Source organism: Strix aluco, chromosome 9 (genome assembly GCF_031877795.1).
Source record: "Strix aluco isolate bStrAlu1 chromosome 9, bStrAlu1.hap1, whole genome shotgun sequence".
Taxonomy (NCBI): domain Eukaryota; kingdom Metazoa; phylum Chordata; class Aves; order Strigiformes; family Strigidae; genus Strix; species Strix aluco.
In genome coordinates, this window is record NC_133939.1 from 28,963,797 (window position 1) to 28,981,538 (window position 17,742).

The 17,742-nt window shown below is 41.1% G+C and overlaps 1 protein-coding gene across 2 annotated transcripts in view; it reads left to right on the forward strand.

The window, feature by feature from the left end:
• Nucleotides 1-17,742, forward strand: part of PPM1L (protein phosphatase, Mg2+/Mn2+ dependent 1L) — a 107,586-nt gene that overhangs the window by 64,670 nt on the left and 25,174 nt on the right. For both annotated transcript variants that reach the window (XM_074834335.1, XM_074834336.1), the window contains exon 2: nt 9,333-9,503. In XM_074834335.1, coding sequence (XP_074690436.1) covers nt 9,333-9,503 — 171 coding nt within the window. The remainder of the gene's footprint in view (nt 1-9,332; nt 9,504-17,742) is intronic.

Genomic DNA, 17,742 nt, shown 5'->3' on the forward strand with positions numbered 1-17,742 from the left:
TGCATTTCAGTATAATCAACTGTAAACCTATATATCTAATACTGCACAGTGTAGGTCATAAAAGAAGATTTAGGGGCTACATGAACTGTACGTGAGATCTCAAGGCAGTGGTGAGCCGATAAGCATAATGCAAATGGTTAATAAAAGTAAGGAAGGGGTTTTGGTATTAGTCAGTCTTCCTCCGTGGTGTGTTGCCTTGCTGTGATGATTACCCCTAAAGAACAAAGTTGGAAAATAGGAGTGTTCAAAGGAGAACCATATAAATGCTTGAAAAGATGAGAAAAGGTGCATGATAATGTGACATGTAATAATGTGCCATTCAATGAGTTCCATCTATTGAGTTTATCAATGAGAAGATAATGGGGTGATTTGATCCATTTGCATGTATTTACATGAGAAAGAGGAATGTAGGTGAGCAGACATTTTACTTGATTCAGTAGCTGAAAGTCATAGATAATAGCAGATTCAGATTGGAAATAATGTGAACATTTTCTGTGGTATGTGAATTTATCCTCTAACAGTAAGGATAATTAACTTCCAAGGACTATGGAAGATTCTCTGTCTCTGAAACAGTCTCATATTTTTCAAAATGACTTACTCATTCAAACAATGAGACAGGGAAGTCCTATGGTCCTGATGCAAGATGCCAGACAAGATATTCATAATGCTCCCTCTTGCCTTGATAAAATTAATCTTTTAATTAGACGTCCAGATTCCAGAGCACTCCTTGTAGCTCTGCCAATTGCAGTGAAATCTCTGACAAACCAGTCTCTGTGCTTTCTTTCTTTCCTCATCTGTCGAATGAGTGACTGCTTGGCTATATCACATGGAGCATGTTTGTGTTAATTTTAATTAATTAGTTAAAATTAGTTATTAAAAAAGTGACTTGTACAAGTATTTCACTAATCATTCCCTCACTGGAAGATGAAAAATAATTGTTTTGTATTTATTCTCACCTCTTCTGATCCATGTCCTAGATTAACGAGTACCGTGCCAACATTCGCGTGTACGCTCACTGCAATGTCACACATTTCTATATGACTAATGTTGGGGGGAGTGGGAGGGAGAACAGAACATGTAATTTTTCCATTACAAATTTTGTTGACTTACTTGCTTCCCATTCTAGGACATTTAAATAAGTCTATTTAAGAAGTGAGTGACAAGTGCTGTCTTAGGGAAGAAACTAAAATGCATAATTTAAAGCCATAAATCATCATCATTTTTTATTTTTATCCTTTCTGTTTGGTGATATGGTTATGTGGATTGCTTGTAGCCATAAATCCACACGTAGACTGTGTCAGAGAAGATCAAGCTCTCTGTGCTCAAAGCATGAAGTCAGAGCAAAGCTCCACAACAGATGGCCTTTTCTTTCCATTTCATGGACACCAGTTCTCACTGGGCAATTCATTATTTTCTACAGTTGAAGCAGCTGTAGATTACTGTAATTATGGATTTAATATATCTCTGACAATGCAGCGTGAATACTAATTTGAACTTTATACATCTCCTTGGAATCAGGTTAATTTTCTCATGATTATATAGCTTCTGATTAACTAAAGATGTTTGTCAGGCTAATATTTTTCCTGCTATGGAAATAAATTGTGCATGGATTGCAAAATAATAGTGGTGGTTTTGGTGTTCAGTCTTGTTGAAAGTCCTGGGAGAGAATTTCTGAGTTCCCCAAATGTTTTCAGATACGCTTTTGCTAATAACCTTATTTTAAATGGGGAGTTTGGTTTTCCTAGGATACATATTAACCAGTAGTAAATAATTTACTTTAATATTTATTTTGGACAAAAAAGACACTTTTTAATAGAAATAATATGCTAAATGTACCAAAAGTTTGTATTACAGGAAAACTCTATTAACGGGTTTCTGTTGGATGTTTATTCTTTAAATAGTTCCTTGCTTTAGAGGGCAAAATGTTTGTCTTGGTGCCATTTGTAGATCTTGTCTTATCCTCTTGAGAGCAGATTATGTTTTGCTATCATATGTTTTCCTTTTGAATAACTATTCATAGCTTCAAGTCCTTATTCCAAGAGGTTTGCCTCAGCAAAATCCCACTGACTTCAGTGGAGTTATTCGTGGTTCATGCTGATGAAGGAGAGGCATCTGATCCTAAATGCCGAGTGTGAGATGTGAGAGCCAGGGCTGATGTACATATATTTCTCTGAAATCAGTTGAAGTGGCGCATGTGGGCCTGGAGGCAGAATTTTTGTAACTACTTCAATCAACACCAGCCTTTCCTGCATTGCAGTGTGAATAGGTTGAGAAGGTTGTTTGCCTGCAGTAAGTTTAGCTCTCAGGGAGGCAGGAACCCAAAGAATATTCTTTAACCATTTCCTTCCTATAGTAAGCAGCCAACAGAGCATCAGGATGCCAGGAAATGATTCTTGAAATGACAGTAAAATGGGAACAAATACTCACTCCTTATGCTGCACTGCGTTTGAAAACAGCATGGCTGGTCCGGGCGAATGTGCTTATAAAGTTGTTCAGGTTCACTCTTGGAAGCAGGGACATCTCTACAAGAATGAAGTGGGTGAGGGGAAGATTGACTCTCAGGTCGTTTATTTAATCTGAGATGTGATTTCTTTAATCTAGCAATCTGATTATATATATATGTTAATACATACTTTTTGTACTGTACTTTTTTGAAGTAAACAGGAAAGTCTTATAGCATTGCTACAAAAAAAAAAAATCACTAACGGACTCTCTGGAATACATTTCTTGTCCACAACCTTATCATGCCATGGTTTTTACCACCCTATTGGGAGATATCTAGTAAGTGAAGTGCACTGTTCCTAGAATAATGAATTGTGTGGGTGGTTTTTAGTTTGTTTTGTTTTGTTTTGTTTTTTAAAGATGTGAGTCCCAGAAACCTGTATATAAAAGTATTTTTGCTAAGGAGTGCTAGTCTGAAATGTGGAATATGAAATTCCAAATGGGATCACTAGATATTTCAAATAGCACCTCTAGCTGAAATCTTTTCCGTGAGTGTTGAAATGACTGAGCTGTGAATGAAGGTCGGCTGGTGGCAGTGACAGGCAATGACACCCCACATCTGCTCCCCGGGAGCACCAAACACATGTGTTGGGTTCAAGGGAACTCTGGACATGCACCTTAATCTTGGAAGATTCTCTGAAATGCTTGATCTGCGTGGGATTCAGCACCCTAATTTACATGGAAGGCTATTTCTCTGGGATCCCCTAAGGCTTAAGGGAGTAGCATGAAAGATTTGTCAGTGCTGCTGATGTGATCAGTGGTACTAAGACTTTTAAGCATGGGCATGTTTGCTGGAATGAGCAAGGGAGCATTTGCTCCCTAGACTGCAGTTGAGAGGAACAGAATTAGCAGGTCTCCTCACACCCTGAGAGAACCATTTTGCTCGCTGCGCCTTACGAACCTTGGTGCTTTCATGTGAGTAGAAATCATTTGATCTTTTGTCCCATTTTTTAAGCATCAAAGTTAAACTGACTAGTCTGTAATTCTGTTTCTCTCCCTTTATACTATTTTAAAAGTAGCCCTGACATTTGCCCTTTCCAAATAGCGTCTCGCCATCCTCTGTGAATTTTCAGAGACAGAGGTCGTTAAAGAGATTGTTTCAGCCCATTACCTATGTATACCTGAATGAATTTCATCTGGCCCAGCCAGCTGGAAAATATCTAATCTTTATAAGCGCTTTCCAACATGTTCTTTCCCTATTCTGTCTTGAGATTTTGGTTATTTGCCTCTGATATTAGCTGCCAGTTGAATGCAGCAAGGTAAAGGTAGTGAGTACTGTAGCAAAAAAAGACATTAAATACTTCAGCTTTTATGGCATAATCTGTCAATAGCTTTTCTACTCTGCTGAACAGCAGAGCAACATTTTGCCTGGGTTTTTTCTTATTACAAATGGACTTGTAGAACCTTTTCTTGCTACCTTTGCTAGCTCCAAGTCACTTTTTTCTTTAGTCTTCATTTGTTTCTCAGTGTTTGTTATTCTTTTACACTCACATGGTATTCTGACTGTGTATATCTGTCCTTCTTGAGTTTCAGATCACTGAGCAGCTTATGACTTAGGCTAATTCCTAGGGTTTTTCTGCATTGGGATAGTTTTCACTCACATCGTTTCTCTAAGGAAATGTTTGCTCCCCATAGCTTCTTTTATCCTTTGACTTGCAGCTGTTGGGCCTTTTGTACTGTCAGGCCTCAGAGATCTTTAAGTGTCCTTCCTTTGAAGTCCTTTGTCTTTAGTATGTTGTTTTTTCCCTAAAGAATTAATTGTCACCTTCACGCAAGTTGTCTTTTGCCTTCCTTATCTTAGGGAACTTCTCAGTGCTGGAGCATCCTGCACCCAAACTGTGGTCTTTGCTACTCTCACTAACATACTCCAGGGTTGCTGGACAACCTGTGCTCTGAAATATATTTCCTATAACATATCTGAGTAGTTGCAGTACTTCACTACATCTTGTGCTTTGGTTGGTTATTCCAGTTCCTGGTTAAAAAACCCCAACATCTCTACTTTATTTTTCATTCAGTGTCTGGTGGACCTGTGCTATGGTAGTGCCCTCTGCTTCTCTTTTTTATCTAATGACTCTCAGCAGGCCTCTCTCACTTTTCCAGACTGGACCTAGAAGAGCAAATACTCCCTTGATGTGCAGGGGACTTCTTTATTTCCATAGCCTCCTTTCTCAGTAAGTTATATCATCTGTGTTAACAGTCTAGTTTTGTGAATTATTTACCGAGCCTCTCTTATTGCTCAATTATATTATAGTTTTGATACTGTACTAATTTCCTTCCAGCTCCTTTTGTGTATTCCCCACACTTATAGAGATGTCTGTTAGGGTCCACAGATCAATCCCACTTTACTCTTCATTACGCTTTCTTCCCATGAGATTATCATGGCCAACACTGTCTTCCATGGGGTTTACACCCATGTTCATTTGTTGTACCCACCTCAGGATTTTATTTGTCAAACTCACTTGATCCTACTTAAAAAAATATTTTCCTGAGGTAAACCAGGAGGTGAACAAAGTGGAAATTCCTCTTTTTCATAAGATGAATTCTGTTCCTGCCCAGCAGTTTGTGGTGTGTCATCTCTGAAGAAGGAAACTTGTCATAGTGACCCACATGTCTTTGGAGGGGAGAGAAATGTGTGAAAAGGAGAGGCAGCAAGGAGCGATAGAGGAATCTTGATGTGTTTTTAAATCCTTCATTGGTCTATGTGCTACACCAGCAATACCACACTCTAAAATGGATCCTGTATTTTCCCTTAGTCTCTAAATGTTTGCAGCACCCAGGCAGGGAGAATGAATTGTCTCAAGAATATTAAGACCGTAAATTTGTGGTTTCCCTCCTCTCCCTGTAAATCACGGCAGTCAGTGCAGTGTGCGGGTCTGAGGCAATAAAGTCTCTATTCTCCATTTTTAAAATTGGAAATCTGTGTTTATAAATAATGGCTATTTCTGCTAATTAGATCCTTCAGTTGCTTTATGTGCCCGTGTTCTGATCACTGTTCCCATAGCTCTTGTTCTCAGTGCTCGTTTTTCACGGGGTCGTGGAGCTGCTTAACACTTGCTGTCTTAATTAACACGTTTTGTCATTGAGTACTCGGGTCACTTCTTGCATGTTCACACGCGTGCCCGTGCAGGTGGATCTCCTCTGCGTGCAGGCATTGGCGTGGAGAGCTGTGTAATTCAGGAGCCAGCTCTGATGCTCTGCCATCCTGCTCCTCCTGCCCAACCCCACCGCGAGATGAAGAGCAAGCAGTTTCCCAAGGCATTACCACTTGGAGAGGGTTTTCCACTGACTGGGGCTTATCAGCCAATAACACAATTTAAGGAGACCTGCTTGAGTGTTTCAAGTGCCAGAAATATGCAAGGTCTCTGTGTTTGCTCTGGTGAAAACCTAATTTTAAAGGTCAAGTGGGTCGTGTTGAGCTGTAGCTTCCTGCAGAACATGATGAGGATGAGCGGGGGTGTGGTGGTCTTCCACACACCAAATACTCTACTGTGCGTTGAAAGCCTTTCCAAAATTACCAGCATAGCTGTAAGGAGACAGCTTCATCATATCACCACTTGACTTTTGAAGTAGCTTCATAAAGAAGCCTTTAATTAGCCATTTTAGACCTTTACTTCCCCACATACAAAGGAGCTCCCAGAAGGATACACTTGAGGAAAACAGAGCAAATTTTAGCAGGCAGTTAGCATAATGTATAGAAAGAAAAATTACTTTGGATATGTGTTTCTCATCAATTAAAAGATGTGGGGAAATTTGGTAGTTACAGAAGGATGCTGGCTGCATTTGAGGTTCAGGTTACCACACAGTTGAGGGATTTCAGCATTTCTTGATGTGATTTTTACGTAGGGAGGTTTTTTTAGTGAATAAAGAAAAATGTGATTTTTTTGTGAATAAGCTCTGCAAGTATATTTCATTGGATGTAGATATTTTTAAATTTATTCTATATATGTGAAATACTAGTTTTCCCTGGTAGGATGAAATACCCTAAACTCAATTAAGGTATTAAAGTCAATCCTTCATTTAATTTGGAGAAGGGTGCTTCAAACTGAAAACAGATTCACAAGGGATGCTGCAGTTTCAATTTTATAAAAGAAATTGACAAATTCCTGCCAGAAAATAGGAGGTTATTGTGACTGAGAGAGGTAACAGCTCAGCAGTGTGCATTTCTGTTACGTTGTGATTTTGAAGCAGTGATCTGTGGGAAGGTGCCTGGGAAGGTTCTTTGCATTTCTCACTTCTGCAGTGCCTACAGCTCCAAGTTGCTTTCTCAGAGGGGTGGTTATGAGGAAGACTGACCAGCAGATGTTGTACAATTAGTTGTACCTACAACTAATGGCTGAGGTCAGATGTTTTCCAGGAGCAGCTATGTTTGTAATTCCTTCCTGCAGCAGTAAGAGGGGCCGTAGGGAGGAAAAGAGGATAAAGCTATTTTGAAGCTTCAAAGTAGCAAAATGGGTTTTTTCCCCTAATTTCTGCCTGTGGTTCGAATACATCTATTAATGAAAATAGCTTCCATGAGAGCAGGGGGAGCCCAGCTCCAGCAGGAGAGGAGCGGTGGGCTGGCCGGAGCGGTGGGATGCTCTGCCAGCAGGCAACCGGGGAGCGGCGTTGCAGCACACAGGTCTCTGGGCTGCAGTCTGCCCCCAAACCCCTAAGGAGGAGTCACATGGGGAGATTCTGATCTACTCAGAAGTTGAATATTATGGTCTGTGTGGTGGGAATTGAGGTAAGATGGAAGAGCGTGGAAATGGTGGAAGTTTTTCTTTTTTAAATGTTGTTTAATTTTTATTCACCCAGTACAGTTAGCCTCTTGGTTTCTTTAATACCAAACACATGCATAAACACATGCACTCACACCCTCATGCTTTTTCTTTTTTAATATTCCAGATACTGGAAGTGACTTTTTAAAACCAAGATAAAATTACTTTTGTACTCAATAGAATATAGTACTGTCTGTCTGATCGCTGCAGTGCAGCTAGGAGTGTAATTATTCAGAGGTGGCTGATCACCTTTCTTGCTAGGAAAGGAGTTGGTATCGGTTTCACCATTGCTTTGCAGTTTAAATCTTTAATGACATCTAGACATAATCTGAGAGGTAGTGGCCGAAGCAGGAGTGTTGTGGTTTGCTTCTCACTGAGGGGGAAAAACCCCCACCTGTGAGATCACACTTGAAATCGGTGTAATCCTTGGCCTCAATGCTTGTGGAAAAACTTGACGATGGGGTTGCACATGGCTCATGACGGCTGTCCCTCATGCCGACCATGGCTGACGGTCCCGATGGTTTTCCCATCTGCTTGTACCCATCTGTCTCTTGATTTTCACTTGGCCTGCAAGAACTTTAGGACAGGATGGGTATCTTTCCTTACGCGTTTACAGCCAGTCATATACAAATATTCTGTCAGCTGGCACAAGACATATTTCAGAAAATTAATATGTATAAATTCTTATTTTGTTTTCTTTACAATTGCTGCCTTAGGGAGAGCACAAAAATATGCGCACACACCCCCCCCACCCCACCCCCCCACCCCTCCCCCCCGAGTAAAACCTCTTCTCAAACATTAAACACAAACTTGGACTAAAATAATTAGTATACAGTGTATCTTTTGGCCTTCCCTTGAAAGAAAACCACTATTAAAATGTAACATTAAATAAGCTGTACTCCTGTGGAGCCTTTGTTTAGTTTTTCTAGAATAATTTCATTCATCTGACATGACTGAGCTTGCAGAAAGATTGAACACAACTTCAGTGATGTTTTAAGGTTGCGATTTAATCAGCAATTGACTTTGGAAAACTAAATATAAACCCAGGAAGAGCCTGTTGCTGAGTAGAGGTAACTTCTGGTCAGCTCCAGGCCTGAAATAATACAACTTTGTTATCATTTATTTCTCTCTTCTGTCTTGAGGTTGGCAGGAAAGCTGGGCACTGGGGCAGCAGCCTTGGCTACATCTTCCTTTCCCAGTTACGTTTGTATCGATGGAAAGCAAAAAAAAACCCCAAACCCATGTCAGAACAAGGGACTCTCTTATAGTGGGAGTTTAATACTCATAGGAGAGGGATGCTAATGCTTAAAAACCAGAAAGTTAATTTGTGTTTGGATCTCACCAAGGTGTCTGAGCCCAAGCCCCAAGGGGGAGAGCTGTTCCAGTGGTGGCAGGGGTCCTGGGGGGACCGATGCTCTTATTTCTACCGTTTACGTTTTTGCACAAGGTTCCGTAGCATCGGTACAACCATGCCACCTTGTGTTAATTTCTGTTTCCTTATGGCCTTGAGCAGTCAGAGAAAAAAACATAAAAGAATTTTCTGTGTGTGGATGCATGTGTATATATGTATGTCATTTTTTAGTGCTGTTAAAATGTTCACTTCTATCTCCCTGTCCAATCCTGATTGTGTATCAATAGCAGGTGAAGTGACTCTGTCACTTAGTGCTTTACAGTTTAAAATAAATTAGAATTTAGAACTCATAGTTGTATTTTCAAAGGATGTTAACAATGAAGAAGTTGAGCTATTGTGGTATGTATGTGTCTAGTCCAGCATGGGTAACTTTCTGGACTGCCATAAACTCTCTGCTGAAGAGTGGGTTATGCCTCAGCTCAGGAGAATTTGGTCCATTATATCCCCAATTCCCTGGAAGTTTTGGGTGGGCAGGAGTCATTCTGGCAGAAAAATCACCTGTGGATTTAGCACCATGGAATTAGTAGCATTAAGAGTGTTTTATTGTGAGGAGTTACATTTGAGAATGCTTTAAATTAAAAAAAAAAATGCTATGGATATGCATAAAGCTTTTCAAAAGAAAAAGTATTAATTAAACCTTTGTCTCTTTTCTACATAGTCAGCAGCAGAGTATGTGAAGTCCCGCCTGCCCGAAGTCCTGAAACAACATCTTCAAGACTATGAGAAGGACAAGGAGAACAGTGTGTTGTCTTACCAAACCATCCTGGAACAGCAGATTTTGTCAATTGATCGAGAAATGCTGGAAAAATTGACTGTATCCTATGATGAAGCAGGTATATTTGTGTTTCTTTCTAAGTTACATTTTTAGTGAAAAAAAATTGCTCGCTTTCAGTCTTTCTCCCAACTACTAGTGCTTGTGCTGGTAAATTGAACTTTGCTCTCAAAGGTATGTGGTGACTCAGTGAAACATTTCTGTCTCCTAAAATCAAGTTGAGATAGAAAATTTTCCACTTCAGTGATTGAATACTAACTAGCTGAAAGGACAGTTATTTTTCTAACAGTGCTTTGTCCTTTGTAATTGCACTGATGTTGACTGATCTAGCTGTGCCTCTTTATTGTCCCTGCAAGTGGTGCGACCTGGTTTCTGCTGTTTTCTCCTTCATTGCTACCTTTTTTGGGGGCTTACTTAGCTAAGAGGATACTGGGTAGCCACAGAATCTGATTTTTAAATGTGACATGATGCATGTGGATAGCCAAAACCAGATAATTTGTAGAGTATTGGAGGCATTTTAACAGTGCGCTTACAGGGGCTTTCAGTTTTGTTATTTACGTTGTAATAATTTGGAGGTTTCTTAGTTATAGCTAATATTTTTACTAACATTTTGTTTTAAAGTAGTTAGAAATGTCTTCCAGCTTTTAGATCCTTCAGAGTTGTCCTGATGCATGGTTGTCTTTACAGTTACAGATTAAAAAAGAGATGCTGTTGACATTTCTCACTGTCTTCCAAAATAGCCACTAATATCTGTTATTTGCCTACTCCCCAGGTTTCTGGGTATTTAGATATATTGAAATTAACTACGCAACCTTGTAAAGAAAGAATCAAACAAACAGAACAGTTCATTATTTTACTGCTGAATTAATCTTCACGGCAACAAGTGGCCTGGCAGTGCGTGCGGGGTCTGTGTGGACGAGCCGTGAGTTTCCACTCCAGGTGTGTGCATGCCTGGCTCGCTGTGCTCCCCCCAGTAGCGTATCTCTTGGCAGCCTTCATTTCTTAGCTCTGTCTGAAGGACGCTGCTCTCCATTTCTCCACTTTAACCACTCGTGGCTGAGAGCTGCAACACACTGTCTCTTTCATCTGCAGCCCTGCCAACCACCCTCGGGCAGCCTTGTAGTACAAAAAGAGAGTTTGCACTTAGTATGTCCCCATTTGGGGGTTTTTCTTAATCCCTGCTGTCCCTTTGGTGTTCTGTGAGTCCCCTGACCATACCTGGAACCATGGTGCCCTTGGGGAACCATCCTGAGCTCAGCTCCCAGTTTTCCCTTCAGCTATTTCACGCAGAAGCCTCAAACTCATAACTGGGCTTTTCATCCTATTTAGATCATGTTTGCCAGACACCAGCCCGAATGGATCACTCTTTGCTTAGGTGACACCCTGCTAAAATTACCATCATCTGAGTCTCTCATCACTAGTCCAGCTCTGGAAAACCAAGCACTGACAAGCTGGTGTTACTTTCTCCTATTACTTTGTGCTCACACTGCAGTGCCCTGAAGTACTTAAAATGCTCAAACTACTTATCAACTTTGTTCAGACTCCTACTCAGACTCCCACTCACTAGCAATACTATTCTCTTAAGCTACTTAGATCTCGAAGGAGCTTGAGCAACTTAAAATGCCATTTCTGGACTGCATGTTCCGGGTACTTACAGGGCTGTGAGCTTTAGGAACTTCAAGTAATTACAATGCTCTGTTACTTTATCAATTATATTCACGTGCTCACCCAAGCCCAATTGTCTTAAACTGCTTTGATCTCGAATGCTCTCGAGCCCTGTACGGTGTCATTTGCAGACTACATATGTCACATAGTTAAAGAGCTCAGAGTCATAAGAGTTCTCGAAGGGCAACAGAGTTAAAATGAGGGTGCAGGATATTTGTTTAATCACATATGGCCTGTTTTTAATGATGCATAAAAAATAAGCTTCAAAAGTTGTTGCTTTCTGTTGCTTCTGTTTATCTTTTTTAATGCAGAATTTATCAGTCCAATGAATCATGTAAATCTTTTTCCCTGGTTTGGTCACTTCATCTCTCCAGTCATTTTGATAGATAGAAGTTTGTTAGGAAGGAGAAAATGCAGTGGAGGAAATTACCAACTCCTGTCAGAAGAAAAAGAAAGCATTTTCCTTTATTGAAAAATGCATGTTTGTACAGAGAAAATAAAGATTAAAACTGCTTGAAACACACTTTGAGGGATTTATATCATGCAATAAAACAATCATGTGGAAATGAGAAGCTACATAAATAACTAGTTTAGAAGAGTCCCAGCATATACACACATTCAGAATGGAGAGAGAGCACAATTCACTGTAAATAAAAAGCCAGAATTTCAGCTTCCCAATCAGGTGGAGACACCTCTAGAAATTAAAACACGGAGATAGAGCCCACTCATCATTCTAATCATGTCACTTGTTTACTACAAAAGCAGATACGCTGCTACCTGCTCTTGAAGGAAGATCTGATTGTGAGCAAAGCACAGAAAATGGGCAGTTAAATATAATTGCAGCAGCTGTTCATGATCCCGAGCGCTCCAGCTATTCAGCACTCGAGCAGTTGTGTTGGTGACATTTTTCTTTTATTAGCATTTTTCCATACCAAAGTCAATTCAATGAGAAGATTAAGCTGCTGGTGATACCTACAAAATGAAGAAAGCAATCTTTAAAAATCAAAATGGTGAAAATAAATGTGATTGTGATGTAAGGGAGAAATACAACTTTTTCTGGCAGGGGACTAGTGAGGCATCAACAAAACCCATCCTGGAGAGCACTGTCAAGGGTTTAATTTCTGTAATCGTGAGCAGTTGGAGTTCTACATGTCAGCCAGGGAAAATAGAAAGTTAAAAGTTGAAGGTACGCGGGGTCAGTAGCCAAGTGTAGCAGGGTGCAGCATGTAGGGGAGCACTTCCATGGCAAAGGAGCAGACCTTCTCCGTCCAGGAAACCTTTCCCATCCCTCTTGGAAGGGCCATTTTCTGAGGGTTCGCAGAGTGCTCAGCCCCAGCTAACTCCCCTTGCCCCAGGGATGTCTCCCAGAGCAGGTAGAATTCAGCCACATCCATTTGCCAGAATAAAACAGAACTGCACTACAATGGCTTGGGCTTCTGGTACAATTTTGCATGTTAATTTGGCCTTTCTAGCAGTATGCAACATTAATGACGTGCAGCTTCAATGGACTCAACATCCTAATGCCTCTTTTTTGTAAATCTTTCCCTTTAGGAAATCAGTATATCAGAGCTACCAGATAAAATGAGTTCATCTAGAAATGGTCAAATATTGACAAGATTTTTGGTGAAGTTTGACTAAGGAAGCTTTATAAAATGAAAGCAGGCCAAAAGTGACAGATGGGTACAAATCCTCTCATAATCTTTAAATCCCTTAGTTTAAAAAGTGGCATTCTTGACTAGTTGAGGCTGAGCTAATTTTGTGCAAGAATGTTTTTTCCCGCTGAAGCTTTGTTGGATGTTAATCCTGTTCTCTCGGTTTATAGCATCTCTAAACATCCGGAGTGGTCAGTGGCTACTCTGTACAAATACAAGTTTAGGGTATTTAAAGGCACTTTGGTGTTTAACTCTGGTGTTCCAGGTAGCTAAAGCCTGCTGGGAGATTCTGGTGGTGTTTCTGTACTGTAGTCAATAGGTTTTTCTTTAATGGATGGCTCCTCTCCCTCAGAGTCCTGTAGAAATTGAGTTTCATTACTGTGTGACAAAAAAGATGAATTTCATTTTTCCCCGCCATGAAGCAGTCATGAAAGATACTGATATTTAGGCACTGCATCCAGAGCCAGATGTCAGCCCAAAACATGTTTTCTTAGCTAATATTTGCCAGGGTGCCCCATGTTTCCTGGAGCCCCCTGCAAGGAAAGCAGGTGGCTGCTCCTCCACACGTTCTCCCGGGGGGGGCCAACAGCTCGTGCCTGGCCGGACGCTGTGGCCTCTCCCTGCGGCTGCAGTTTGTGTTAGATTTCATGTGAAAACCTTTAGATACAGTTGATGTGCTTGAGATGGTCGTTGTCAGTACCATAGTGTTTCTTAAAGTGAGTTTTTATGCTAGCAGTCCACGTCCCAAATTGCCTGAATACTCCGATCTTAGCAACAAAATTTATTTTCTGCTGAGATAAAATGTGGCCATTAGCACTGCAACACGTGGCGCTTTGTCTCTGCCTTCTCCAACCGTGTCCAGGTGCTGTGCTTTCCCTGGGAGTCACTGTCCTTCAAAGCAGGTGATGCATTGTCCCCTACTCCTCACTCCTAGCGCGACTGAGGATAAGGAATTAAACTGGCTCCTTGCATTCAGCCTGTATTTCTGTGCTTCGCAGAAGACTGGGTCTGGTTTCTCTCGTAGCTGCAGCTGCAGAAAAAAAGCTCCGAGCGTAAATTCCGACTTTAGGACTGCAACCCAGCATAGATCTAGTCCCGTGAGCCTTTGCCATTGCTGGCAAAAGTATAGAAAAGCGAAAATATCCAAGATTAAACTTCAGCCCAAGAGGTTGGCAAATCCATCTGCTTCACACAAACATCCATGCTAGTGTGGTCGTGCTGGGAAAAGGTTATCTTTAATCATCGAGGGGCCAATGATGCCCCTTTTTCAATTACAGTGCTCCCGTTCTGGCAGCGCAGGCAGCTGTTTTTCCCCAGAGAAAGTGACTACAAGGAGAAAATGAGAAAATTAAAGCAGTAAAATTGCACCAGAAATATATCCTATAATTTGGGATAATAAATACTCTGCTGGGGAAAAACCTTTCTTCCCACTGTAAAGAGCTTTGCCAGGTAAAGACATCATTATTCTGCATCGCAGTGAAGATAAAGTGAGTTATCTTTGCCGTGATGTTTATCCCAAGGTGGCTCGTGCTCAGCAGTAACCATTAAAATCTATTGGGTTTGTTATGTCCTTCTTTAAAATTTAAAAAAAAATATAGTTTTGTAATGCACACTCATGCTTGGGCCATACTTTTGGTATGTGTTTGGTCCTTTCTTGGAGGGCTTGGTTTTGGGGGAAATACGGGAACACACTTTCAATAGTGGTGACTCGTCAGGTGTTTAAATCCTTGTCCTGACAGGGAGTCTCAGGAATATTTCTCTTCCAAGCTCAGCTACAGCCGTTACCAGTAAGGCAGAGTATGGGCTTGCTCTGCTGACAGCGCTGGGAGGAGCAGACATCTGTAACCTCACAATTAGACATTGATAATGGTCCTGCAGGAACATGTAATACTGCCAGAAATGAAATGGCCTGAGCCTAAAAAATGGTTGAAAAGCTTTAGGTAAGTTTTTAGGAGGGATTTAAAGAGCAGGAAAGAAAATCAACACCAAACAAGATAACAACAACAGTTGTAAAGGCACTGGGCTGCACAAAATATGCAAGAAAACTTTACGGAGAGCCGTAAAGAAGCTGCGAGGAAGAGAAGAGCCAGAAATTGTCTTTTTCTGAAGAAAAAGCATGTACAGGCAAAGGATGGTTATAGTAGATGACATAGTATGTATACATATGTATACATTTATTTTCTGATATGTTGCAAACACGTTGACGCAGCGGATGTGTAACTAACAGCACTGAAATGTGCTGGGCAGTGTTTATTGCTGTACCAGAGGCTTCCTTCCGACAAGGAGAAAACCAGAGTGGCTGTAGGCCACCACGTGTGGCTGCTTTCTCTCCAGCTCAGGTCTGGTTTTTAAATGATTTTTAGGTATTTGATCTCAAGAGCATGATCTAAAATAACTCCTTTCTCTGGGTCTTTGGTTGCTGCAGTGAGAACTCGACGTTGTGTTTTCCCAAATAATACAGTAGAGATTTTACTCTTTATAGCCAGATGATTACTGCTGAATTTATTTAATCTCTGCCTTACGCTCCATGCTTTCTTTATTTAATTTCTTTTACACATTAAAGATACAGCTTAAACTTGGTTACCATGAACCAGTGCTCTGTTTTTCTGCAGAGGACCAGTACCTGCAGCAGAAATCACAGGGCGGTCACTGCGGGTAGAGTTGTTCTCTGTTACCTTTGGATATCTGCATTATAGACATCAAATTCTGGGCAACTTCTCTAGAGCTCTTCGATAGCCATTGGAAAGAAAATGGCATTTCTGGGGTGCTTCATGAGTTTATTTTAAGGATCTGCTTTACTATGTGAAGAGTCATATCTTAAACGTGCCCGCTCTTTTCTGTTGACTGTGAATTAGCTTTTGCTCACAGGTAGAATACAGGTAGGCAGCTCTAGTTAGGAGCTGAACGCCAGCCTAAGTGTCTCTGTAGGTGTACACATAAAACCATTTAAATTACATTTCAGGGTGTAGCCTCAATGCAAACCGTGCCACTCTCTAATTTCCTACGTCGTGGTCTTCCAGCTTTCTAGAATATTGGCAATGTTTGTAAACAACAGATATGTATTTAAGCCAGCCCAAGCGTGTTGCATTCTTTTGCTCCATTAAAATAAATTTTTGTTATTCATATAATTATAACCTTTCAGGAGAGGCTCAGAGCAGAAATAACACTTTGACAGGTGCCTACTTGCCTGAAATATTCTTCACTTCCTCATCAATTTTTGAAGTAGGTATTTAGCTATTTAAATTTGTCAGCTAGCAGTCGATTTTGCAGAACCGACATAAACTCTAATAGTTCTTGGCTCAGAGTATTTGGTAGATACATTTATATATTTGGTAAAACCGAAAAAATATATTTTAATATATTTGGTGAAACCTCTGTGTGGTGTAGGTGCAATGGTGACTCTACGGGGCTGTGTCAGTACGTTAGGGATGTTTTTTTATTACTCACGTGAAGCATTCTGTTCTGACTCAAACATATGTGACTATTTTCAGTCTTACTGTATAAATGCCATGTACTCTTCCCTTTGGTATTTATACATTTGTAGCAATTAAAGAAAATAACTAACAATTCTACTATTTTCAAAGTCCTGCAGAAGGAAAAGAAACCAACACAGCCCTGCAGAGTGCTGAGATTCAGAAGTGTAGTAGAAAATGTTTTTTAAACCATTTAATGGTTTTCATACTAATTATTACTCTACTGACCATTTCCTTTCTGTGTACTTGTTGATTAAGTCTCGAAAGCATCTTAAATGCATAAACTTATTTTTAGGTGGTTACTTAATTCAGTCATAACTTGTGGTAGAGTCAGTTCTGGTTTGTGCCTAGTGCAGGGGGTGGTTTGATGTCTCCTGCATTTGGGGAAGGTTGCTCCTCCAACTTTTTAAAGGGTTTTTTCAGGGATGCTGCCTGATCGCCAGCTTCCCTGTTTGTAGCTTTGGCCTAATAAAAGACTTTAAAAGTACGTAAGCTCTGGAGAATTAAAACCACTATTTGAGGTTTATTTTGCCTAAGTTTTTGTTAGATTTCATTTGAAAATCTATAGATTCAGTTGATGTGCACCATCGCTTGAGATGGTCGCTGTGAGTACCATAGAGTTCTTCCTCAATTTCAGACGCACGTGTTGCATGACTAGACAGATGTGAGCGTGGATTTATCTCCTTTTTTTATTTATTAAAAGATATCGGAGATAGCATTTGAAGGTGCAGCTTGCTGCAAATTCAATGTAGGCAGAGAGAATATCTGTTCCAGGCCTCTGGAAGAAAGCCAACCATCTCGGCAGAGGTTTGTCACCTGCTGATGGATGCAGGGATAAATGCCTGAAGGGCCTTGTGAGTAGCAGTGAAGGCAGCAAAGTTTGTTCTGCCTACAAACCTGACAGACCATTTGGAGATCCTTATTAAATGTTCCTGCATCATTACCTAGACAAGCATAAACAGCATTGCTGTAGCAGGGTGGAGTAGCACAAAATCGTCACCGGCTATACCACAGAATACCAGAATCATCTCGGTTGGAAAAGCCCTTGAAGCTCCTCCAGTCCAACCATGAACCTCACACTGACCGTTCTCAACTCCACCAGATCCCTCAGCGCTGGGTCAACCCGACTCTTCAACCCTTCCAGGGATGGGGACTCCCCCCCTGCCCTGGGCAGCCCATTCCAACGCCCAACAACCCCTTCTGCAAAGAAATACTTCCTAAGAGCCAGTCTGACCCTGCCCTGGCGCAGCTTGAGGCCATTCCCTCTTGTGTCGCTTGTTCCTTGGTTCAAGAGACTCATCCCCCCTCTCTGCACCCTCCTTTCAGGCAGTTGTAGAGGGCCATGAGGTCTCCCCTCAGCCTCCTCTTCTCCACACTAAACCCCCCCAGTTCCCTCAGCCGCTCCCCATCAGACCTGTGCTCCAGACCCTGCACCAGCTCCGTTGCCCTTCTCTGGACACGCTCGAGTCATTCAATGGCCTTTTTGGAGTGGGGGGCCCAAAACTGAACC